At 35.5% G+C, this 25,077-nt stretch overlaps 1 protein-coding gene across 16 annotated transcripts in view; it reads left to right on the forward strand.

Annotated features, from left to right (window-relative positions):
- Positions 1 to 25,077, forward strand: part of ANKRD26 (ankyrin repeat domain containing 26) — a 102,595-nt gene that overhangs the window by 64,990 nt on the left and 12,528 nt on the right. For 9 of the 16 annotated variants that reach the window (XM_064368577.1, XM_064368580.1, XM_064368576.1 and 6 more), the window contains 8 exons: positions 823 to 960; positions 2,266 to 3,216; positions 4,914 to 5,066; positions 8,288 to 8,358; positions 8,699 to 8,792; positions 11,058 to 11,170; positions 13,223 to 13,352; positions 24,455 to 24,745. In XM_064368577.1, the coding sequence (XP_064224647.1) occupies positions 823 to 960; positions 2,266 to 3,216; positions 4,914 to 5,066; positions 8,288 to 8,358; positions 8,699 to 8,792; positions 11,058 to 11,170; positions 13,223 to 13,352; positions 24,455 to 24,745 (1,941 nt within the window). Of the gene's footprint in view, positions 1 to 822; positions 961 to 2,265; positions 3,217 to 4,913; positions 5,067 to 8,287; positions 8,359 to 8,698; positions 8,793 to 11,057; positions 11,171 to 13,222; positions 13,353 to 17,978; positions 18,824 to 18,874; positions 19,009 to 19,138; positions 19,291 to 20,343; positions 21,121 to 24,454; positions 24,746 to 25,077 lie in introns of those variants that run through there. The other 7 variants (XR_010339541.1, XR_010339542.1, XR_010339543.1 and 4 more) reach the window with 7 other exon arrangements.

Consider the following 25,077-nt stretch of genomic DNA (forward strand, 5'->3'; position numbering starts at 1 on the left):
AATCCCGTTTACTCTGCACTGGAGTGGCTGCGCCGGGGCGCAGGCAAAACAGCCGTGCCGGACAAAACAGTCGCGCTGGCCACCCGTGGGGCTCCTCCGCCTGCGAATCTCTTGGTTTGTGGACAATAAAAATCCATCTGGAAATGCGGCGTCCACTCACCCTCTGCACTTTCACTTGGAGCTGCAATCCTGAGCTGGATCTAACCGGCCATCTGTCAGAATTTTATATTCTTAACTTTATTTCATCGGTATTACTTATAACATTCTTTTGATTTAAAATATATTATGTAGGTTTAAAACAAAAATGTTATCTCATCTTAAACTGAACTATTACATTTATAACAAATTATTCATGTTAAATCTTGGCACATAATAGATGCTCAGTCTCTGTTTTCTGAATGAAGGAATGGAGGGTACTTTGAGTTTAATCACTAAAATAAATGTTAATTTAGGCATTTTATATTAAAATACAGGCTAAATAGCTCTAAAATTATGATGAAACTAGTAGAATGTTTTGTGAAGACATTTTATTTCACAATTCTATATTTGTCTGCATTTAAGAACTGTTTTTGCTCTTTGATGAATTTAGCTGTCATTTATGTGATTGAAATTTGAGTAATTCTTGAGTAATAAAGGTTCTTATGTTTTAATATGCTATTTCCTTTTTATAAGTTTTTTTTTTAAATTCTGCTCTTGATAGGTTCTTATGTTTTAATATGCTATTTCCTTTTTATAAGTTTTTTTTTTTTTAATTCTGCTCTTGATTACCCTTTTAGACTTTAAAAAATTGCTAATAGGCCAAAAACTTAATGTTATCTCTAGGTCGTACAAGAGCGAAATGACACTCAGAGGCAACTTTCTCGAGAACAGAATGCCAGAGTGTTACAAGATGGAATTCTGACTAATCACCTTTCCAAACAAAAGGAGATTGAAATGACTCAAAAGAAAATGAATTCTGAGGTATTTCTTGTAGTCATTTTCAATGTGTGTAAATGTGTTTGTATGTGTATATATTTTAAAAACCAACTGTCTGCAGCAGTCAAGTAATGACATTCAGAATGGCCTCATCCAAAGGAGCTTTTAATAGTATCTTCCATAGGAATTGATGGTCTTTCCACATTCTTAAAACCTTTGCTACTAACAATAGATGCTCAAGTGTTTGGAAGTGATTTCATCACCTTGTTATACTAATGGAGAGGTTAGTTTATTACTTCTACCCATAGGAAGGGAGGAAAAGTACAGCTAGTTTAGTGACCATATTGTGGCTGTTATTCTTCTCAGTTTTGAGAAGAATAATAGTTTGCTGCAAGTAGTATCTTATTTCAGTAAAAAGAGCTTTTGAAACAGTGATATGCCATGATATATACTTAGTGATAATTTAGTGATAAGTATTTTGTTCCTAGTAAAACAGTTGAGTTATTTCTACCTGTTTCACATTATTACGGTTTCAGACAATATGAAGGGGGAACGAAAGTTATTGCAACAACAAATAATCTCATGATTTTCTAAGAGGAGCTCTACAAATTTTGTCTTATTTACCATTAGTGTTCTGAAATAAAAGACTTCTTTTGTATTTAAATATTTATACAGAAGTAATTGTGATTTAGCGGAAGAACACTACAAATAGAATCAGAAGACCTGGGGAAAGTTGTACAGTTTGCTTATATTTTCTTAACCTTTTCTTTTCAGAATTGTGATACTAAATGAGTTCATTGATATGTGTGAAGTGCTTAGTACAGTGCCTAGATTTATTATTCATCAATAAATGTAATTGTTATAACTGACTCTAAAGATGTTAGAAAAGTAGAATATCTCTAGAATATTCTCAGAAAAAAGGAACTTAAAGGACTTTGGGAAATTTGTTCTGTCTAAATATATGCAGAGCCAAGGCTCTTACTATGGGGTGGTGTATGGGTTAGATATCAGAGTATAAACCTAATTTTTTAATGTAGTCAAATTATTAATCTTTTATGCTTTTGAATTTGTTGTAATTCAGGGAAAGGCCTTTCCAATTTTGAGATTCTTAAAAATTCTCTGGTGGTTTCTTTTTTACTTTCATGAATTAATTATCTTCAAATAAATTTTTGAACTTTTGGGAGTTTGTGCTCTACAAGGTTTGAGTTTTGGTCCAACTTTTTTTTAAATTGGATATATACTTATTGTAACCCTTTATTGTAAAATGTACAGGTGATTCTTTAATGTCAGAGGAAATCATGACATGTCATTTTCTTGTGTGCTAGCTAAAAGTTTCCTTTTTTTTACTAGAATTCTCATAGTCATGAAGAAGAAAAAGACCATAAAAATAGTGTGTTGCAGAAAGAAATTGCTATGCTAAGACTAGAAATAGACACAATAAAAAATCAAAACCAGGAAAAAGAAAAGAAATGTTTTGAAGACATTGAAATTGCAAAAGAAAAGAATGAAGACCTTCAGAAGACTATAAAACAGAATGAGGAAACATTAACACAAACAATATCCCAGTATAATGGACGACTTAATGTTCTGACAGCAGAGAATGCAATGCTAAATTCTAAACTGGAGAATGAAAAGCAAAACAAGGACAGACTGGAAACAGAAGTTGAATCATACCGTGCTAGACTGGCTGCTGCTATACATGATCGTGATCAAAGTGAGACATCAAAAAGAGACCTAGAACTTGCTTTCCAGAGAGCAAGAGATGAGTGGTCTCGTTTACAGGACAGAATGAATTTTGATGTGTCTAACCTAAAAGATAGCAATGAGATTCTTTCTCAACAACTTTCTAAAACCGAAAGTAAACTCAATAGCCTAGAAATTGAGCTGCATCACGTGAGAAATGCCCTCAGAGAAAAGACTTTGGGTTTAGAACGGGTACAAACAGACCTAAACCAAACACAGTGTCAAATGAAGGAAATGGAACAAAAGTATCAAAATGAACAAGTTAAAGTGAATAAATACATTGGAAAGCAGGAGTCGGTAGAGGAGAGATTGTCTCAACTACAAAGTGAGAATATGTTGCTTCGACAACAACTGGACGATGCCCACAACAAAGCTGACAATAAAGAGAAGACAGTGATTAATATCCAAGAGCAGTTTTGTGCTATTGTGCAAAAACTGCAAGCTGAGAGCGAAAAGCAAAGTCTTCTGCTAGAGGAAAGAAATAAGGAGTTAATCAGTGAATGTAATCACCTAAAAGAAAGACAGTATCAATATGAAAATGAAAAGGCAGAAAGAGAAGTAAGTATCAAGACAGATAAATATTTTTCAAACCTCCTGAAAAAAAATTTTAAATAATATTTGGGGCCGGGTGCAGTGGCTTACGCCTGTAATCCCAGCACTTTGGGAGGTTGAGGTGGGTGGATCACGAGGTCAGGAGTTCAAGACCAGCCTGGCCAAGATGGTGAAACCCTGTCTCTATTAAAAATACAAAAATTAGCCGGGCATGGTAGCAGACGCCTATAATCCCAACTACTTGGGAGGCTGAGGCAGGAGAATTGCTTGAACCCAGGCTGCAGAGGTTGCAGTAAGCCGAGATCACGCCACTGCACTCCAGCTTGGGCAATAGAGTGAGACTCCGTTTAAAAAAAAAAATTGGTTATGGCTAAAGGTTGGATGTAGTTAAATATAAAAATAAATAGATGATAAGTTTATTTATCCGTTTAGAAACATCTCTTGTTTTCAGCAAATAAAAGAACTGAGAGATGCTTTACTTTGAGTAAAGACATTATATCATCTATGAAATTTTGAATTTTAAGTTATAAATTTAACGTTAAGAGACTAGTATGAATAGTAAACTAATGTGAATAATGTAGTCTTTTACTGCTGAAGTAGTAACTTTAATGTCTTTATGCTGCTACATCTTAAGAATGTTTCCATTTTTCTGCCACCATGAAGCAGATAAATGGAAATGCTCGTACCTGAAATGAGTATTTTGAAATTAAGATTCAATTAAGTGTGTTATTTTGACAGTTAATAGATTTCCTAGATAAACTGAAGTGTATTGGTATATCTCTTAATACTTTTCTGTCAGTAGCTTTTTATATATTTCAGTTGATGTGATTTTATTTTTATTCTTGTCAATTTGACAAATCTAAAAATATTTCAATTTCAAATTACATATTGTTATGATCTCTCAGTTCTTTAAAGCATGTACTTTTTATTAAACCATAATTTAGGAAAAATGTGAATTTTAGCAATTTTAATCTCCCCACTGGTATTTATGATTTACTTTGAATATATTATGTGCAAATAACTTGCTCATAATTTTCATTTCAAGGCTCAATGACTATCATTTGGGTGTAACTTTGTTCAGTACAAAGGTAAGTGTAGTGATGTGTGATTTACTAGTTTTGTATTGGATCACCATTTTCAGTGTGTAGGGGATCACCAGTGGAGTGAGTAGGGGAGAGTCATAGCAGCTGAGGTCAGGGAGGCAGGTGGAGGTCAGGTTACCTAGGGCCTCTAAGGCCATTGGAATTTACCTGTATTCTGAGATAGGAATCTATTGGAAGAATTTGAGCAAGCAATTGAATATGTGAGGAGCTCTGAAGTTGATTTGAGTTTCTAATAAAAAAGAGAAAATGTTCATAGAGTACAGTTAATCACTACCAATTCCATTCACTTAATTATTTCGAGACTTCAGGAGGTTGTTAAGCATTGTAAATTCATCAGGGGATGAATGAATAGTGAGCTGAATCTGTTGTTTAAGTAACATCAGTCCGATTTGGCAGGAAGATAACACTTTCTGTGTCCTTAACTGCATTCAGTAATAAACAGGAATGTGTAAATATGGGGACAAGAAGGTGAATCAATGTATATGGTAATATTTTTTTAAGTTATATATATCACAGTTACATATTATTAACATTATTTATTTTTAATATAACTTAATAATAAGGTGATTTACAAAATCAGTAACAAAAATGTCTTATCAGGTTGTTGTGAGACAGCTTCAACAAGAACTAGCTGATACCCTAAAAAAACAGTCTATGTCAGAGGCTTCACTGGAGGTTACATCACGTTATCGTATTAATTTAGAAGATGAGACACAGGATTTAAAGAAGAAATTAGGTCAAATCAGAAATCAAGTATGTATGAAATTTAACATGTCAACAGTTAATATTTATATAAATGGCTAAATATAAAGTGTTTTATCATACTCATTTCAGTGGATAGCCTTCTTTTGAATTTTCGTTATAATTAATTTAAATTTTATTATCGTTATAATACACTTGCTTCTTTTTTTCTTTTTTTCAGACAGAGTCTCACTCTGTTGCCGAGACTGGAGTGCAGTGGCACGATCTCAGTTCACTGCAACCTCTGCCTCCCGGATTTCAGTGATTCTCCTGCCTCAGCCTCCCAAGTAGCAGGGCATTACAGGCATGTGCCAGTATGCCCAGCTAATTTTTGTATTTTTAATAGAGCTGGGGTTTCATGTTGGCCAGGCTGATCTCGAATTCCTGACCTCAGGTGTTCCACCTGCTTGGACCTCCCAAAGTGCTGGGATTACAGACCTGAGCCACCACACCCATCTTGTTTATTAAACTATGACTTTCATTCTTCCATGTTTTCTTATAATTGCACATTTAAAAAAATAATATTTAGCCTTAGGAAACTTGAGAATTACACATCATTCTTCACGGAAGTTAAGAGAGTTTTTTTTACTGTTAAACAGTATTTCATAGTGATTTTTCTATTGTCATGGTGAAGCAAGCCAGATTAAGTTAGAGGATATGTTTAATGGAGTGTTCCAGAAAATTATCTTATTTCTTATTTTCACTTTTGTGAATGGATACAGAATCTGTGTCTACTTATTTTATGGATTTCAAGTTAATTTGTACAGAAAGGCCATTATTACCTTTTCTCCAAAATGCAAATGTTTTAGGTTAACTTATAAACTATTTGAAATTGGCATTTCCTTTATTTTCCTTTCATTTAAAATGTATTACAAAAACATAGAAATATTTAGATCACGTATTGTATGTACTTCTAAACTAGAGAATTAAGAAAATTATCTAGATCCCACCATTGGATTTTTAAAAAAACAACATTATTGGCATATAATTTACATACCATACAGTTCATTCAATGTGTACAATTCAGTGTCTCTTAGATTATTTACAGAGTTGTGTAACCATCACCACAGTCAATTTTAGGACATTGTTATCACCCTGAAAAGAAACCCCACATCCCTTAACCATTACCACCATCCCCATCTATGTCCCTCCACCTTGCCCTGTCGTAGACAACCACCGTCTACTTTTTGTCTCCTTAAATTTGCCTGTTCTAGGCTGGATGCAGTGGCTCATGCCTGTAATCCCAGCACTTTGGGAGGTTGAGGCAGGCAGATCCTGAGGTCAGGAATTTGAAACCAGCCTGATCAACATGGCGAAACCCTATCTCTACTAAAAATACAAAAATTAGCTGGGCGTGGTGGTGCGCACCTGTGATCCCAGCTACTCAGGAAGCTGAGGCAGAATCGCTTGAACCTGGGAAGCGGGGGTTGTAGTGAGCTGAGATGACGCCACTGCACTCCAGCCTGGGTAACAGAGCAAGACTCTGTCTCAAAAAAAAAAAAAAATGTGCCTGTTCTGAACGTTTCATATAAATAGAGTCATACAATATGCAGTCTTTTATGCGTGGCTTCTTTTACTTAGCATGTTTTTGGGTTTCACCTGTGTTGTAACACACATCAGTACTTTATTTTTATTGTCAAATAATATTCTATTGTATGCCTATACCAGTTATCCATTCATCAGTGGATGGGCCTTTAGATTGTTTCTACTTTTTCGCTACTGTAAATAATGCTAGTATGAACATTTATTTATAAGACATATGTTTTTATTCTCCTGCCACTGGATTTTATCCTCAGGGTTAATTGGGCTGATTTCACCGTCTCTCTGCTTTACTCCTGCTGTTCTTCCTGCCTTTGCAGTTTCTGTTCATCTCGCCTCATTTATTCAGACCTGGCGCACTGGCACACGATTCCCCCTCCTTTGGGAAGCTTTCTCTGACTGTTCTGGCTCTCATTGACCTTACACTTTAGCATTTTTTGTCTAGTCTGTGTAGAACAATTTGTTCTTAATTTAACTTCACTTTTATTTTTTTCATGAGAAAGAATCATGTCTAATTATAAATTTGCCTACAAGGGGAATAATGTCTGATATGTATGTTACTTATCTTTGTATAAATTGAAAATATTTTATATTTTACTAAGAATTTCTTCTTTGAGGCATTGATATAATAAAGCTTTTATTCTATTTTTGTTACTTATTATTTTATTCTTTTTATAAGCCCACAGCTAACCTAGATGGTTATTCTAAATATATTTTAAGTAATTAAATATAAATAGAAACTACTTAATCTAATAAAGGAGTTATTCAATCAAATGCTCATGTTTTTCTCACTATATAAAAAAAATCTGAATTTACATTTAATGTGGCCAGAGCTGGGATTCATAGATCCATACCAATACCACTTTATGTGGTATCAATCTTAAAATATATTTAGAATAACCATCTAGGTTAGCTCTGGGCTTGTAAAAAAAGATAACAAAATAGAATAAAAGCTTTATTATATCAATGTCTCAAAGAAGAAATATAGCTCACTATATGCTATGTATTCATCTAAGTACTTTATATGTATATTCCTTGACTGAGTCTTCTTACCATTCCAGTGAAGTAGATACTATTACTGTCTCTATTTTACCAATGAAGAAACTGAGACATTGAATATTAATTTGCTCAAGGTCACCCAACTGGTAACTGGTGGAGCTGAGATTCCCATCCATCCTTTCCAGCTTCTGTGTGGATACTCCCTCTCAATTTCATGAAACATCTAGTTGTCACCTAACATGTCATCATGTTAATTTTTATTATCACTGGCATAGCCATGGTCATTCACATCTATAAATATTTACAATTATAGTTGATGTGGTGGTACTTGGAATTCAAAAATATAAATGCTTACCATAAGGTAATTTCCTGTCTTTCTCTCTTTTACCAATTTTGTAAGTTTGAGTATTTATCTGATAAAATATAGTTTGAAAACAAGAATAATGTGTTTTAGTTCTAGAACACAGGTTGTTAAACTTTTCTGTAAAGGGCCAGGTGGTTTTATTTTAGGCTTTGGGAGCTGTAAGATACCTGCTGCAGCAAATCAGCTCTACAGTCACAGCACAAAAGTAGCCATAAACAATATGCACATTGAAGGGGTGTGACTGCGTTCCAATAAGGTTTAGTTACAAAAACTGTGATAAGCAGATTTGTACTAGATTATTAGTAAACTTTTTTTTTATTCTTTGTTTTAGTTGCAGGAAGCACAGGATCAACATACAGAAGCTGTCAGATGTGTTGAGAAGATGCAAGATCACAAGCAAAAGTAACAATTTAAAGCAGCACACAGAATAACATGATTATTTATAGAGCAAATAAGCAGTGTAGTATGAGAATTGTATCAACTATGATCATAAGTACATTTATGTGAAGTTAAGGAAAAATTTCAGCATTAAGCTATTTTGAAATGCGTAATTTTTTTATTATCCTAGAATTTTGTGCATTATCTGCAAACCACAACTAGAAAAACGATAGAGTTGCCAAATAACCTACTTTTCAAATCTTTAAGAATTTATGTAATTATACTTTCAGGTGTTTTTTAAGAAATTACACAGCATTTAAAAAATTTACCTGTGAGAATAATTATTTTAAAATATACATTGCAGGCTTGAAAAAGATAATGCCAAGTTAAAAGTTACAATCAAAAAGCAAATGGACAAAATTGAAGAGCTTCAGAAAAACTTGTTAAATGCAAATTTGGTAAGTCAACCTCTTAATTTCTTTCATCCTGAAAAGGAATTTTATTGTTCTAGTGGTAGAATAAGTTGAGTATTACTTATTTAAAATGCTTGAGACCACAGGTGTTTCAGATTTTGGATTTTTTTGGATTTTGGAATATTTGTACATACATAATGAGATATCTGGGAGATAGGACCCAAGTCTGAAATTTATTTATGCTTCATACATACCTTATATTAATAGCTTGAAGTTAATTTTATGTAATTTTTAAAAGTACTTTTGTGCATGAAAAAAAAGACAAAGTACATTGGTCAACATCCCAAGGGTGAGTATGTCCACCCAAGATGAGAAAATAACACTATACGCAAAGTAACACCAATAAGAGTCAACATAAAATGTACAAGACTAGCTATCTACAAAATGAATCCACACCAAGTAATAGTTTATGGGTGTGTGGTTGAGAATATCGTTTATGAGAAGTGAACCAGAAGGAAGAGACCTCGGGAAAGAGGTCCGGGCTAGAAATCTAGATCAGGGAATCTGAGATGAAGCCTTGAGATTTAAGGAGCTCTTAGAGAATTTATAGAGAGGAATGGAAGGGGACAGGACTCAGCATGAGGAGTTGCTGCATTTAAAAATGAAGTGGGGTCAGAAGAGCCGAGGGGAAGGATGGTAACTGTTAGTAGTTGCTGCTGAGAAGTAAAGCAGATTAAGCACTAAAAAATAGGGCCTTGATGACTTTCGGAATTTTAAAATGAGAATTTTAAGATTGAAAATTAGATTTTAATATAAAAGAAGACAAGTGATGAAAAAATAGATCTCTAGATGAGACCATGTATTAAAAAATACTAGAGTCTGGCTAGCACAGTGGCTGACACCTATAATCCCAGTGCTTTAGGAGGCTGAAGCAGGAGGATCGCTTCAGACCAGGAGTTCAAGACCAGCTTGGGCAACATAGCAAGACTCTGTCTTTAAAAAAATATAAAATAGATGAGCTTGACTAACTATAGGCCATTGTAAGTGTTCTGAGCATGTTTAAGGCAGGCTAGGCTAAGCTATCTGGTTAAGTAGGTTAAGTGAATTAAATGCATTTTTTATATATGACATTTTCAGTTTATGATGGATTTATCAGGAAGAAACCCCATAGTAAGTTGAGGAGCATTTGTATTTATCAAGCAGTAGGTGCTGAATAAATCATCATCGTTAACAATAAGAATAGCTCATTTTTCCTATCCTCCTTCCAGATACCAGACACTGTTTATTTAAAATATAAGTATTAACTCATTTAATCTTCATAACACACCTGTAAGGTACTTCATCTAACACACAGCCTATTTTATAATAAAGTGTTGGAAAGCTTGGTAATTTATTGAAGTGTGCTGAAAGTGAAAAATAATGATTGTATGAGTACTCCCAAGTACAGTTTCTACTGATTATGTATCATTTCTGCACCACCAAAATTAAAATATTGGAGGTGAACCGTAAAAAAAAAAACAAAAATATATAAAATAAATTAGCTGGTGTGGTGGTGCATGCATGTTATCCTAGCTACTCAGGAGGCTGAAGTGGGAGGATCACTTGAGCCCTGGACTTTGAGGCTGCAGTGAGCTATGATTGCACCATTGTACTCCAGCTTGATCGACAGAGTTAGACCCTGTCACAAACAAACACAAACAAACAAGACAGTCCAGTGGAAAAACAGGATGATTAAAAAAGCCACAAGAATCAGGGAAAAGTTATGTTTTTGTTTATTGTGGAGAAGTATTTAAAGAGAAATGGTTAATAAAAAAGGAAAAATTGAAACCCATGGAAGAATGTTTATATAGAGACTAAGAAATAGCTCATCTTAAAGTCAGGTGAGTATCAAACATGTAACAGGAACCAGATTAAGGTTTTCTAAAAATTGTCTTAGTATGATTTGATTTAACAAAACCTGGAATAGCTTGAACTATTGATGACAATGTTTCTAGAGCAACTTTAGAAATAAGAATGTACATCTAAAATAACTTTTTTGAAAAAGAATTTTCATTAATTTTATTATTTTATGTGTAAACACTTATATTTTTAACAAATAAATTTTGGTAATTTAAATTCCAGAAAAGAAATGTAAGCTGTTTTAAGAAAAGTCATTTTTGAAATCTGTTCTAATTGGCATCAAGTTTATAAACTCTGTTTTTTAAACTTGCCTAAACATATGTTACTTATGAACTTATGAGAAATAATAGTTTTAAGAAGAAAGAGTGTTTCTAGAGTTATAAAAATAATTGAAAATTTTTTGTTTCAAAGTCTGAGGATGAAAAGGAACAATTAAAGAAACTTATGGAATTAAAACAGTCTCTGGAATGTAATTTGGATCAAGAAATGAAAAAAAATGTTGAATTAGAAAGAGAGATAACTAGGTAAGATTTTAGTATTTCAGATCAATTTTAACCATTTGTTAATTGATTTAACTATAATTTTACTTATTTCAAACCTAGATACAAATTCATTTAATATCTGCTTTTTCTTTTTCTTCTTGTTATTTATTTATTTATTTTTTGAGATAAGAGTCTTGCTCTGTTGCCCAGGCTGAAGTGCAGTGGCACAATCTTGGCTCACTGCAACCTCTGCCTCCTGGGTTCAGGCAATTCTCCTGCCTCAGCTTCCTGAGTAGCTAGGATTACAGGTGCTCGCCACCACGCCCAGCTAATTTTTGTATTTTTAGTAGAGATGGGGTTTCATCATGTTAGTCAGGCTGGTCTCGAACTCCTGACCTTGTGATCTGCCCTCCTTGGCCTCCCAGAGTGCTGGAATTACGGGCATGAGCCACTGTGCCCAGCCAACATCAGTTTTTTCTTAATGAAACAGGTTGTAGCACAATCTGAAACTTTTTGAATGCCTAAATATTACACTTATTCTTTAATGATTTTGAAAACAGTAACAATGCCTTTGGCGTATAATGTCAACTTTACTCTTCATCTTTTACTTTGAATTTTTATTTCTGAAGATATTTTTGCTGTCTTTGGTAATCTTTCTCTCGTTGGTAGTGTCCTTCCTTTCAACGAAGATATTCAAATCTTTTAATATCTAAAAACCTATCTGTGTCATTCTTTGGAAGCATCAAAAATTATCTTGATTTAGCTTATGCTTTCTTTCTTTTTTTTTTATAGTTATAAAATACATCATGGAAATTTACTCATTTCCCATGGATATCTCCCTTGTATACCTGAGATATATGTGTTATTAAACTTGTTTGTTTTAAAACATATATGTCTCATACATATGCAAATATATGTATGATTTAAGAGTAAAATGAGCAATCATGTTTCTACTATCCAGATTTAAAAATGGAATGTTACCCATTGCCTTGGAAGCTCTCAGCATGGCTGCTTTTCTATTTATTTGCTGAGTACTTACGTTTGTTCTGATCGTAATCACTATTTTTCTCTCATTGTCTTTCTCTAACATGGTTTGCATCCCTTTTACTTTGGTAACATTCTGCTAGCAAAGATTTCTAGATCTCTTCTGAAAGCAGCCTTTGAGTCTTTATACATGCTCTGTCTGCTTATTTCCTTTCTTCTAAAACTCTGCCTGTTTCCTGTTCCCCTTTACCTCAGACATCAAAGATGTTTTCTTTCCTGTCTCTTTTCTACTTTGAATGATCTTGATATTTTTTATGCGTACTTTCTTTATTTTTGTACTTCTTACAAACAGTGCTCAACGGATATCAAATGTATTTTTGTGTCTTTTTCAACCATTCGTGTATAAGTGTGTATATGTTTTTCCGCCTCCCCTCCGCTCCCTTCCTTTCCTTTCTCCTCTTTCCTTTTCCTTTCCTCTTTTGAGACAGAGTCTCTCTCTGCTGCTCAGGCTGCAGTGCAGTGGTGCAGTCCTCCACCTCCTGGGTTCAAGCAACTGTCCTGCTTCAGCCTCCCGGGTAGCTGGAATTACAGACATGTACCACCATGCCTGGCTGGTTTTCATATTTTCAGTAGAGACAGGGTTTCACCATGTTGGCCAGGCTGGTCTTGAACTCCTGAGCTCAAGTGATCTGCCTGGCTCGGCCTCCCAAAGTACTGGGGTTACAGGCATGAACCACTGAACCTGGCCTAAGCATGCTTTTCCTCTTCAACTTGTACACTGATCTCTGAGTTATAGCTAATATTTAATAATAGGTTAGTGTTTTATATTAACATACTAAAATGGATAGTAATAATTTATTTATAAAAACTCTATGTGGTTACAGTATTAACTCTTTATCTGCCACGTATGTCATACAGTTTTTCTTCACGTTATTTGCCTGCGATTGTAATTTCATTAGTGTTTTCAAACTACATCAGATTGAAATAAATGAGAGGATCATGTTTTATACATTTGTTTCTCTTATGTGCTAAAACATAGTATCTTTTTAAATAATTATTAAATGTTTGCCTTTTACAAACCTGACTTACTCATTTTGTGCCTCCCTGCAGATTTAAGAACCTCTTAAAAATGACAAGAAAGAAGTTAAATGAATATGAAAATGGAGAGTTTAGTTTCCATGGAGATTTAAAAACTAGTCCATTTGAAATGGATATTCAGATTAATAAGCTAAAACATAAGGTAATTTTTAATAAGTTTTGGGACCAAAAAAATGACTTAATTTTGGGAAATATAGACCTCTCAATGCTTTGAACAGCGAAATAAAGATTTTTTTTTTTAAACTTTTTTAGGGACTTGATACTAATAAAAAGAGCTTTTTTAAAAAAAAAAACTTTTAAATTCAGGAGTAGATGGGCAGGTTTGTTCTATAGTTAAACTTGTGTCATGGGAGTTTGTTGTACAGATTATTTTGTCACCTGGGTATTAAGCATAGCGCCCATTAGTTATTTTTCCTAATTCTTTTCCCTTCTCTCACCCTCTATCCTCTAGTAGGCCCCAGTGAGTGTTGTTCCCTTCCATGTGTCCATGTGTTCTCATCATTTAGCTCCCACTTAGTAGTGAGAACTTGAAGTATTTGGTTTTCTGTTCCTGTGTTAGGTTACTAAGGATAATGGCTCCTAGCTCTGGACATAGGAATAGGCAAAGATTTCATGGCCAAGACACCAAAAACAATTGTAACAAAAGCAAAAATTGACAAGTGGAATCTAATTAAATCAAAGAGCTTCTACAGTGCAAAAGGAAGTGTCAATAAACAGACAACCTACAGAATGGGAGAAAATTTTTTGCAAACTATGCATCTGACAAAGGTCTAATATCTGGCATCTATAAGGAACTTAAACAAATTTGCAAGCAAAAAACCACCCCACTAAAAAGTAGGCAAAATACATGAATAGACACTTCTCAAAAAAAGACATACATGCAGCCAAACAAACATGGAAAAAAGGTCATCATTATTGATCATTAGAGAAATGCAAATCAAAACCACAATGAGATGTCATCTCACACCAGTCAGAATGGCTATTACTAAAAAGTTAAAAAATAACAGATACTGGTGAGGTTGCAGAGTAAAAGGAACGCTTATACACTGTTGATTGGAGTATAAATTAGTTCAACCATTGTGGAAAACATTGTGGCAATTCCTAAGACCTAGAAATAGAGCTACCATTCAACCTAGTGATCCCATTTCTGGTTATATACCCAAAGAATAGAAATCATTCTGTCGTAAGGATACTAATACACATATGTTCATTGTGGCACTATTCACAATAGCAAATACATGGAATTGACCTAAACATCTATCATTAGTAGTAGACTGGGTAAAGAAAATGTGGTACATATGCACCATAGAATACCATACAGCCATAAAAAAGATAGCTTTGTAATAGATCATTTTTGTATAAAAGAGGCATGCTGCTGATTCTCTTATGTCTTGAACCCTGGCCAATTATTTAAAAACAAGCAATACACCATCATTACATGACGCCAAGTCAATAGAATCAGATCAGTTTTTTTGGTAACAGCTTTATGAGATATAATTAACATATGATGCAATTCACTCATTTAAAGTATACAATTCAGTGACTTTTAGTATATTCAGAGTTATACAGTGATCACCACAGTCAATTTTAGGACACTGTCATCATGCTAAAAAGAAACCCTACACTCTTTAGTTATTACCTACCTGTTTCCCCTTCCCGGTTCAACCCCTTTATTTCTATAGATTTGCCTACTCTGGACAATCACAATGTGTAGTCTTTTGGGACTGACTTCTTTCACTTAGCATAACAACATCCATCTGTGTTGTAGCATGTATCAGTACTTCATTTCTTCTTATTGGTGAGTAATGTTCCATTGTGTGGATAAATTATTTTATTTACCCACTCATCAGTTAATGCACTTTTGGGTTGTTGCCACTTTTTGGCTGTTACTGATAACACTGCTGTGAACTGTTAGGTACAAGTTTTTTGCGTATGTTTTCATTTCTCTTGGGTTTATACTTACTAATGGTGTCGGAGGCCAGTGAGAGCGGCACGTCTGCCAGGGTCTCTTGGCCTGCAAGAGGGTCCCAATACCTGGAAGAGAGAGTGCGCGGAAGAAAAGAAAAGACAGGACAGCTGGAGTCTGGAGGGCTGGCCCTAAAACCAGCAACTTTATTGTACACTGAGTTAGTATATATATCTTTTCCTACCTCATTTTACAGGAACATTCTTTGCCCCACCTCATTTACATAAGCATTCTTAGTCCCATCTCAATTATCAGAACAGATGCCATTATCTTAATAAAGGGAAGAGAGAGCCATCCGGCTACGGCAGTGGAAAACACACAATGGGTACAATCAAGTCACACAAAGGGTACAATCAAGTCACGCAGGTGGGTCTCATTATCAGGGTGAGGAAACCTATAGTTAAAATGTTAATGATCTATGCAAGTCATCAGAGAGGGGATAGACCCATTAACTTTGCAAATAGCAGTCACAGGAACAAGCATGGGACCCATCAATAGAGGGTAAACAAAGTCATAAAACTAGCCCAGAGCAGGTACTTCAAGAAACAATGCCTAGTAAAACCACACAGCCTTCACCCAGCCTTTTAGGTCAGTGGACCAGAAATAGGCTTCTGCAAACTCAAACTTCTATTAAATCTCTCTTTCACTGGTCTCGACTGCTTCCAGGGGGTGAGAAACATGTCCGGGCTCAAGCTCCATTATGGCGGGGACACCGAGTGGTCTCAACGCTGGAGCGATCCCCACATAATGGAATTGGTAATTGGAATTGGAAATGGTCATATGGTAATTCTATGCTTAACATTTTAAAAAACTTGTATAAATTTAGGGGCCACAACTGTTCTTTTGTTACATGGCTGTATTGGGCAGTGGTGAATGAAGTCTGGGCTTTTAGTGTCAACATTACCCAAATAGTATACATTGTACCCATTAAGTAATTTCTCATCCTCCTCCCACCTCTCACCCTTCCAAGTCTCCAATGACTGTTATTCCAAACTCTAAGTTCATGTGTGCGCATTATTTAGTACCCACTTATAAGTGAGAACATGTGGTACTTGGCTTTGTGTTTTTGAGTTGTTTCACTTAAGATAATGGCCTCCAGTCCCCCCCATGTTGCTACAAAAGACATGATTTTATTCTTTTTTATGGACAGTAGTTTTCCATTGTAGGTATATACCACATTATCTTTATCCAATCATTCATTGATAGACATTTAGGTTGATTTCTTATATTTGCTATTGTGAATAGTGCTGTCTATGTGTAACCTTTTAAGGAGCTGCTAGTCTGTTTTCCAAAGTGGCTGCATTATTTTACATTTCCATCAGCATATGAGGGTTCTGATTTTTCCGCATCCTTGTTAACAATTATTTTCTACCTTTTTGATTGGAAAAAGATATCATCCTAGTGGTGTGAAGTGGTTTGATTTGCATTTCTCTAATGCAAATTATCTTTTATGTGCTTATCAGCCATGTGTGTATATTCTTTGCAGAAATGTCTATTCAAATCTTTTGCCCATTTTTTAGCTTGGTATCTTTTTATTTTTGAATTGTAAGGCTTTTTTGTTTCCTAGATGTAAATCCTATGTCAAATGTATGCTTTTCAAATATTTTCTCCCTCTCAGTGGCTTGCCTTTTCACCTTCTACATAGTGTCTTTTCAAGCCACAGCAGTTATAACGTTTTGATGAGTTCCAGTAAATTTGTTTTTTCTTGTGATCTAAGAAACCACTGTTAAGTGTAGTCACAAGATTTATACCTGTGTTTTCTGCTGTGAGTTTTATAGTTTTAGCTCTTACCTCTAGCTGTTTTATTTTGTGCTAAATATTTGAGCTAAATTTATAGTTTTTATGTATGGTATTTGGTGGGAGTCCAACTTTATTCTTTACTTACGGGTATTCAGTTGTCCCAGCACCATTTGTTGGAAAGGCAATTCTTTCCCATTTAATTGTTTTGTTACCCTTTTGAAAATTAGTCAACCCTGAATGTGTGGGTTTATTTTTGGATTCTCAATTCTAATTTTAATTTTTTTTTCACTTTGTCACCCAGACTGGAGTGCAGTGGTGTGATCTCGGCTCACTGCAACCTCCACTTCCTGGGTTCAAGCAATTCTCCTGCCTCAGCCTCCTGAGTAGCTGGGACTACAGGCACGTGCCACCACACTTGGCTAATTTTTATATTTTTTTAAGCAGAGACAGGGTTTCACCATATTGGACAGGCTGGTCTCGAACGCCTGACCTTGTGATCCGCCTGCCTTGGCCTCCCAAAGTGCTGGGATTACAGGCCTGAGTCACCGCTCCTGGCTTGGATTCTCAATTCTAATATGTTGATCTATGTCTGTTCTTACGCCACTACCAAACCAAGTTTAATGAGAACTCTTTTTTAGTCATGTTACATATTATGTATATTATTTATGGAATAATAGTCAGTGTACTGCAGTGTCTTAACTTCACTTTTTGCTGGGGTCCATCCAAAAGACCCCAACTGCACAATGGATGAATAATGTACCCAGATACAGATATTCAGTGAAAGAGCAGACTAGGGACCCAGGCCGCTGACCGAAAGAGTTGTAGCAGCCATGGTGGCCCTGACTAGCTGGGCTCACCGGCCATTTATTCAGCACACATTAAATGACAAAGGCTTTGAGTCAACACCACTAGAGGGTAATTAACCTGGTCACCCTCCCCCAGAGAGAGCCATCCTGCCTGCAAATGATCGAAGTTTAGTTTTAGGACCAAATGAGTAAACATGTTATTTAGATAAACTCTCCCACATTCCCTTGTTATTTGTTTTTCTGCTGTTAATTCAAGGTAAAGAGGATTAGGCTTCCTTCAGCCAAAACTTTTACTGAGGCTGTGCAACCCCCCTGGCGTTTCAAGAAGGTTTGTGACTATTTCCTATAATTTTACAATTTCTCTCACCATCTTGACTGAACCCCTACAACTTTTTCTTCTTGAAGGAGCCTGTGGCTCATGCCTTGCAGACCCTATTACATGATGGAAAGTGAGGCTTACAAAGCTAGAGTTCGTTCCTTTTCTTCTTTCAAACCTTTAGTCTCACCCAGTGCCTCTCTCTCCAGTCCTATTTCCATCAAATCCTGATCACAGAATCTGCTGACATAGTCTATTATTTTACTACATTATGTTTTATTAACTCATTATAATTCACAGAATCATCTATGAATTCATCATCTTAAATGTTTACTGTCTAGGAAGGAGAGATAAAGTTGGGGTTGTCAGCTTTCCCCATTGGAAATTGAGCTAATCGATCATCTTTCAGTTTACAGTTAAATCCTCTTATGATCTGGTACCTGGGGTTTTCAAGGTATAACATTGAGTCTGATCTTTTCTTGGCACAGATCCTACATTCTTGGAAACCACAGTTTCTAGTATTTCCCTTTGTTTACTTAAACAGAAATGCACAGCTATACTGTACAGCTTGGTACATGGTTCATGGAATCAATAGTTCAACCCATTCAAAGAAAAATTTTCATAAATGCAGCACTTAAAAATCATGTATTGTTTAGGTAATTTTTTTTTTTGAGACAGTCTCCCTCTGTCGCCAGGCTGGAGTGCAGTGGCACGATCTCGGCTCACTGCAACCTCTGCCTCCCAGGTTCAAGCAATTCTCCTGCCTCAGCCTCCCAAGTAGCTGGGATTACAGGCACCTGCCACCACACCTGGCTAATTTTTTGTATTTTTACTAGAGATGGGGTTTCACCATGTTAGCCAGGATGGTCTCGAACTCCTGACCTCGTGATCAGCCACCTTGGCCTCCCAAAGTGTTGGGATTACAGGCGTGAGCCACTGCACCTGGCCATGTTTAGGTAATTAATGAGAGGTAACTAATAGCCACATTAGTCTTTTGAATTTCAAAATTTCAGAGCCAGTTTTTTTTTTTTTATGTTTTATTTTAAGCTGTTTATAAAAAATACTTTAACAAACTTATCTTCTACTTTTTATGGGGACAGTCACTTGATAAATAAACAGATTCTGAATGAAGAAAACTGGCAATGCCAGGAATTCACCTGCCCCCTTGAAGAGCCAGTTGTTAAGATATGGAGAAGCATTGTGGTCCAACATAAAGATGAGATGGTCTTTATACAGATTGGCTTAAAGTAAGGTAAAGGAGAAATCGTATTTAACTTCTTAACATTCAAAGGGTACTACATTTATTTTACTACTAAGAAGATTAGAAATGATTTTGTAATGTTCTCTGTACTTCCTCATTGAGGAAAGTAAAATGAAGATTGAGCACTAGATTGTTAGGAGTTTGTTAAGGTTAATTAGAATAATCAGATGAATATAAGAGGATAAAACAGTTAACATTCTCATAATAATAAACTCATTAGATATAGATTTGAATAGTTTTAAGAAATCACTGTAGAGGATATATACCCTCGTTTCACTATTGAGTGTGCAGTTGTAATATATTTGACTTTCAAAAATATTTTCAGCAACTGATTTATAGTAAAATGTTGTATACATGTATGGCAATATTATAAGGATGATAGGCTATAATTAAAAATGCTATCAGCATGTTTAAAATGGCATAACTTTTTTTTTTTAAGATGGATTTTTTACTCTTTTGCACTGGCTGGAGTGCTGTGGTATGATCTCAGCTCACTGCAGTCTCTGCCTCCTGGGTTCAAGCAGTTGTCCTGCCTCAGCCTCCCAAGTTGCTGGGGTTACAGGCACCCGCCACCATGCCTAGCTAATTTTTGTATTTTTAGTTGAGATGAGGTTTTGCCATGTTGGCCAGGCTGGTCTCAAACTCCTGACCTCAGGTGATCTGCCCACCTCAGCCTTGCAAAGTGCTGGAATTATAGGCATGAGCCATGGCACCTGGTCTGGTATAACTCTTTTACCTGCATCATTAATTGAAGACTTCATTCAAGTGCCTGAAGTTATAAGATCAGATGATTTCATTTTCTTCACCTATTTTCATAGATATAGCTAAACTTGTAGCAGTAAATGATGGCAGTATGTATTGGTTGCACTTTAAAAAATATGTCTCGTGGTTAAGTTCATAGCATTAATAGTTCTCTTTTGAATTTGGGTAGGGATGCAACTTCTATAGTTCAAATTCTTGGAGCAGAAAAGGCACATTTCAGAGCCCTCAAATCTAGATGGGATATCCCTAAGTATGGTCTCATTTATCATGCTTCACTTGTAGGCCAGACAAGTCCCAAGCACAAAGGAAAGACTTCTTGAATGCTGGCAGCCAAAACTGTTTTGGCTATCCGTTATAATGCTTTTGGTGAGGATTCCAGTTCTGCGATGGGAGTTGAGAACGGAGCCAAATTAGAGGCCAGGTTGAGAACTTTGGAAGATAGAGGGATAAGAAAAATAAGTGGAACAGGAAAGGCTTTAGCAAAAACAGAAAAATGTGAACAGCAAAGTGAAGACTTATGATCCTTCTGGTGACTCCACACTTCCAACCGGTTCTAAAAAATGCAAAATAGAACAGGTAGATGAAGAGGATGATATTACTGAAAAGAAAGCAAAGGAAGCCAAGATTAAAGTTGAAGAAGAGGGGGAAGAAGAAAAAGTGGTAGAAGAAGAAACATCTGTGAAGAAGAAGAAGAAAAAGGGTAAAAAGAAAAACATTAAGGAAGAACCACTTACTGAGGAAGAGCATGTACCAGCACAACAATTCCTAGTCCAGAGAAAAAGAAGAAAAAGAAAAAAAAGAGAACGAGGACTAACAGAAAGGAATTACAATTGTATCACCTGGACGCATCATGCTTAAGATTCCATTGTGAGCATACCAGGGATGCACTCTAATGTAATCAAGGGAAGGTTCAATGAAACAAAAGTGTTTATCATCTGTAACTTCAAACCGATTTGTTTCTTGACATCAACTCTGTTAACCTTATGTCATCATTTCTTAGAGTCTGTGATATACAAATAAAATTTTCTTTGTATTTAAAAAAATACTCAAAGCTGCTTATCTTTTTTTTTTAGAATTTCAGTTAATTGAACTCAGACAAGACTCCTGATTTTGGTTATTAAAACAAATATTTCTAGTTGTTTTTCAACTATTATACTTTTGTCTCCTTGCTTCTTAGTCTTCTTATTCCTTAACTTTAGGGAAAATTCTGGAGGTACAGTTGTTTACTTATAAGAATTTCTAATTGGAGGGAACTTTAGAAAAAAACTTTCTCAGTAGCTCTTACACTTTTCTCCTGGTTATCTGCTTGTCATTGTTTGCCATGAATAAATTAATCTCTACATTTATTAGGTTCTACTTTAAATGAGACTAATTCCTGTGATATTAGTTATTATGTTTCTTATTGTCTCTTTTTGTAAAATACATTTTTTCTGCTTATTGCTTCCTAACAAAGTACCCAGAATTTACTGGCTTAAAACAACAATGTTTATTCTGTTCAGGAACCTGTGTTTTGGGAAAATCTCGGCCAGGACAGCTTGTCTCTGTTCCCCTCAGGTTCCCTGGACACAGCTCAAAACCTGGGGGACTGGAATCTTCTGCTTTGTGTTAGTACATAATGTGTCCAAGTCCTGAGCTTCCTCACAAGATCAGGGCTGGGTTCCAAGGGCAAGGAGTCGGAGATAGGGAACCTCTTCTAACCTAATGCCGAAGTCACATGCTGTTACCTGTACCACATTCTATTCATGAGAAATGAGTCACTGAGGTTGGCCCATGTTCTCTTTTATCATGGGATGAATATTTTTCCTTTTATTTTTAGTTGACACAAAATTATACATATTTATGGCTACAGAGTGATATTTCAATAGATGTATACAATGTATAAGCTAATTAGCATATCCATCATCTCAAACATTTATCATTTCTTTGTCTTGTGAACATTCAAAATCCTCTCTTTTTAGCTTTTGAAAATACACAATAAATTATAGTTAACTTTATTCACCCTGTGGTGCTTGGTGCTATAGAACACCAGAACGCATTCCTTCTAGCTAGCTCTAATTTGGTAGCCATCAACCCAACACCTCCTCCCTTCCCCGCCCCTTTGCCCGCCTCTCCTCCCTTCTGCTTTTCCCAGCCTCTGATACCCATGATTCTACTCTCTACTTCCATGAGCTTGGTTTTCTTTTTAGCACTTGCATATGAGTGAGAACCTGAGATGTTTGTCTTCCTGTGCCTGACCTATTTTATTTAACATAATGTTACTGACATGATTTCATTCTTTTTTTTTGTAATGGCTGAATAGTATTCCATCCTATGTATACAACACATTTTTTTTTTCTGAGACGGAGTTTTGCTCTTGTCACCCAGGCTGGAGTGCAGTGGCGCAGTCTCAGCTCACTGCAAGCTCTGCCTCCTGTGTTCAAGCAATTCCCCTGCCTCAGCCACCCGAGTAGGTGGGACTACAGGTGTGGGCCACTACGCCTGGCTAATTTTTGTATTTTTAGTAGAGATGGGATTTCACCATTTTGTCCAGGCTGGTCTCGAACTCCTGACCTCAGGTGATCTGCCCACCTTGGCTTCCAAAGTGCTGGAGTTACAGGCGTGAGCCACTGTACCTGGCCCCCACAACCTCCCCTCCTTCCTTTTTTTTTAATTTTAAAAACACTTTCCATTTTCATTTTACATTCAAAGGGTAGATGTGCAGGTTTGTTACAAGGGTATACTGCATGATGCCAAGGTTTGGACTTCTGTTGATCCTGTCACCCAAATTCTGAACATAGACCCAATAGGAAGTTCTTCAGCCCTGGCCCCCCTCTCTCCCTCCCTCCTTTTGGAGTCCTCAGTGTCTGTTTTCATCTTTATGTATCTCTATATACCACATTTTCTTTATCCAGTGTCTATTGATGGACATTTAGGTTGATTCCGTATCTTAGCTATTGTGAATAGTACTGCAATAAACATGGAAATGCAGCTATCCCTTTGATATGCTGATTTCCTTTCTCCTGGATAAATACCCCGTAGTAGAATAGCTATATCATATGGCAGTAATATTTTTAGCTTTTTGAAAAACTTCACATTTTTAAAAATAATGGCTGTACTACTTTACATCCCCACCAACAATATCTAAGAGTTCCCTGTTCTCTGCACCCTTGCTGGCATTTGTTGTTTTTTTGTCTTTCGATAGTAGCCATTCTAACTAGAATAAGATAGTATCACTTGCTGGTTTTGATTTGCATTTCTCTGATGATTAGTGATGTTGAACATTTTTTCCATATACTTTTGGCCATTGGTATGTCTTCTTATGAGAAATATCTGTTTCAGATTTTTGCCTACTTTTGAATTGGATTATTTATTCTTTTTGCTGTTGGGTTGAGTTCCTTGTATATTCTGGATATTAGTCCCTTGTCAGATGAATAGTTTGCAAATAGTTTCTCCCATTCTACAGATTGTCTCTTCACTTTGTTAATTATTTCTGTTGCTGTGCAGCTTTTCAGTTTAATATTGTCCAATTTTTCTATTTTTGTTTTCTTGCCTATGCATTTGAAAATACCCATAAAATCTTTGCCGAGACCAATGTCCTGAAGCATTTTCCCTCTCTTCTAGTAGATTTACAGTTTCAAGGTCTTAGTTTTTTACATCTTTAATCAATTTTGAGTTGACCTTAGTACATGATGTTAGGGGTCTAGTTTCATTCTTCTGCATATGGATATCCAATTTACTAGCACTGTTTATTGAAGAAGATGTCCGTTCCCCAATGTATGTTCTTAGCACCTTTATTTAAAATCAATTGGCTGTAAGTACCTGAATTTATTTCAAGGTTCTTTATTCTGTGGCCTTAACTCCAAGAATTATCACCCCTTAGAATGCAACTCAAATTAGCAGAAAAAATTTGCAGCTTAGAAAAAGGCTTATGGCATTAGAATCTGTATTACAGGATTTATTAATTAGAGTCTTATTTTAAAATTCTTATTCTGGGAGCCATTTTTTTTTTTTTTTTTTTTTACGATGCCTAGATAATAGGATGGCCCCAGAACTTTTTTGGAAATTTTAGGGCATTTTTATGGGGAAAGCAGTAAGAGACTTTCTACTACGTCTTAGAGCCATGTAAGGAGGGAAGACATGAAACAATCATAGAAGAATATAAGTTGAAGATGAAGTGCAAATGTTGTGTAGCAAAGATGATGAAAATAAGGAATATATTTTTGTAACTCCTGGTGGCTTTAACTTTGTTTTTTATTTTCTAAGTAATTTAAGGGTCCACATTGGAAGAATATTTTATAGTTCAAATGACGTTTTGTGGCAACTGAATTTATTTCAGAATTTGTTCTTGGTTTTATGTTAGGCTGTTCTCAGGCTACTTCCTTCATTATCGCACTGTGTTCTTGTCTTCATTCAGATTGATGATCTTACAGCAGAACTGGAGACTGCAGGTTCAAAATGTCTGCATCTGGATACAAAGAATCAAGTTCTTCAGCAGGAGTTGTTATCTATGAAAACAATACAAAAGAAATGTGAAAAACTACAGAAGAATAAAGAGAAGTTGGAACAAGAAGTGGTAAACCTCAGAAGTCATATAGAAAGGAATATGGTAGAATGTGGTCAAATCAAACAGTATAAACAGGAGATTGAAGAAAGAGCAAGACAGGAAATAGTAGAAAAATTAAAAGAAGTCAATCTCTTTTTACAGGTTAGTTTATATGTAATGTGCTTTCATTCATTCACTGCAAATTGTATTTTGGACATATACACTGTATGTGTTTCTTCTACATCCCTTATAGCAATTTGTTCTATAGATTTCTAGAAGGAAAATGGCATCTGTTTCTCCCTTTAGATATTTCAGTTCCCATCATTATTATAACTAAATTAATCATTCAGGATAATGATTCTCATTAGAGAATTATTTGACTGTTAAGACCAGTTGGCCTAAAACAAAACCATCAGGAAAAGAAAAAATTGTTATTTAGAAATTATACCATACTCTTCCATTGTTCTTATGTTGTTCACTTTTTGAAATGTTTA

Source organism: Aotus nancymaae, unplaced genomic scaffold (assembly GCF_030222135.1).
Source record: "Aotus nancymaae isolate 86718 unplaced genomic scaffold, 86718_ANA_hifiasm-v0.15.2.pri h1tg000077l, whole genome shotgun sequence".
Lineage (NCBI taxonomy): Eukaryota > Metazoa > Chordata > Mammalia > Primates > Aotidae > Aotus > Aotus nancymaae.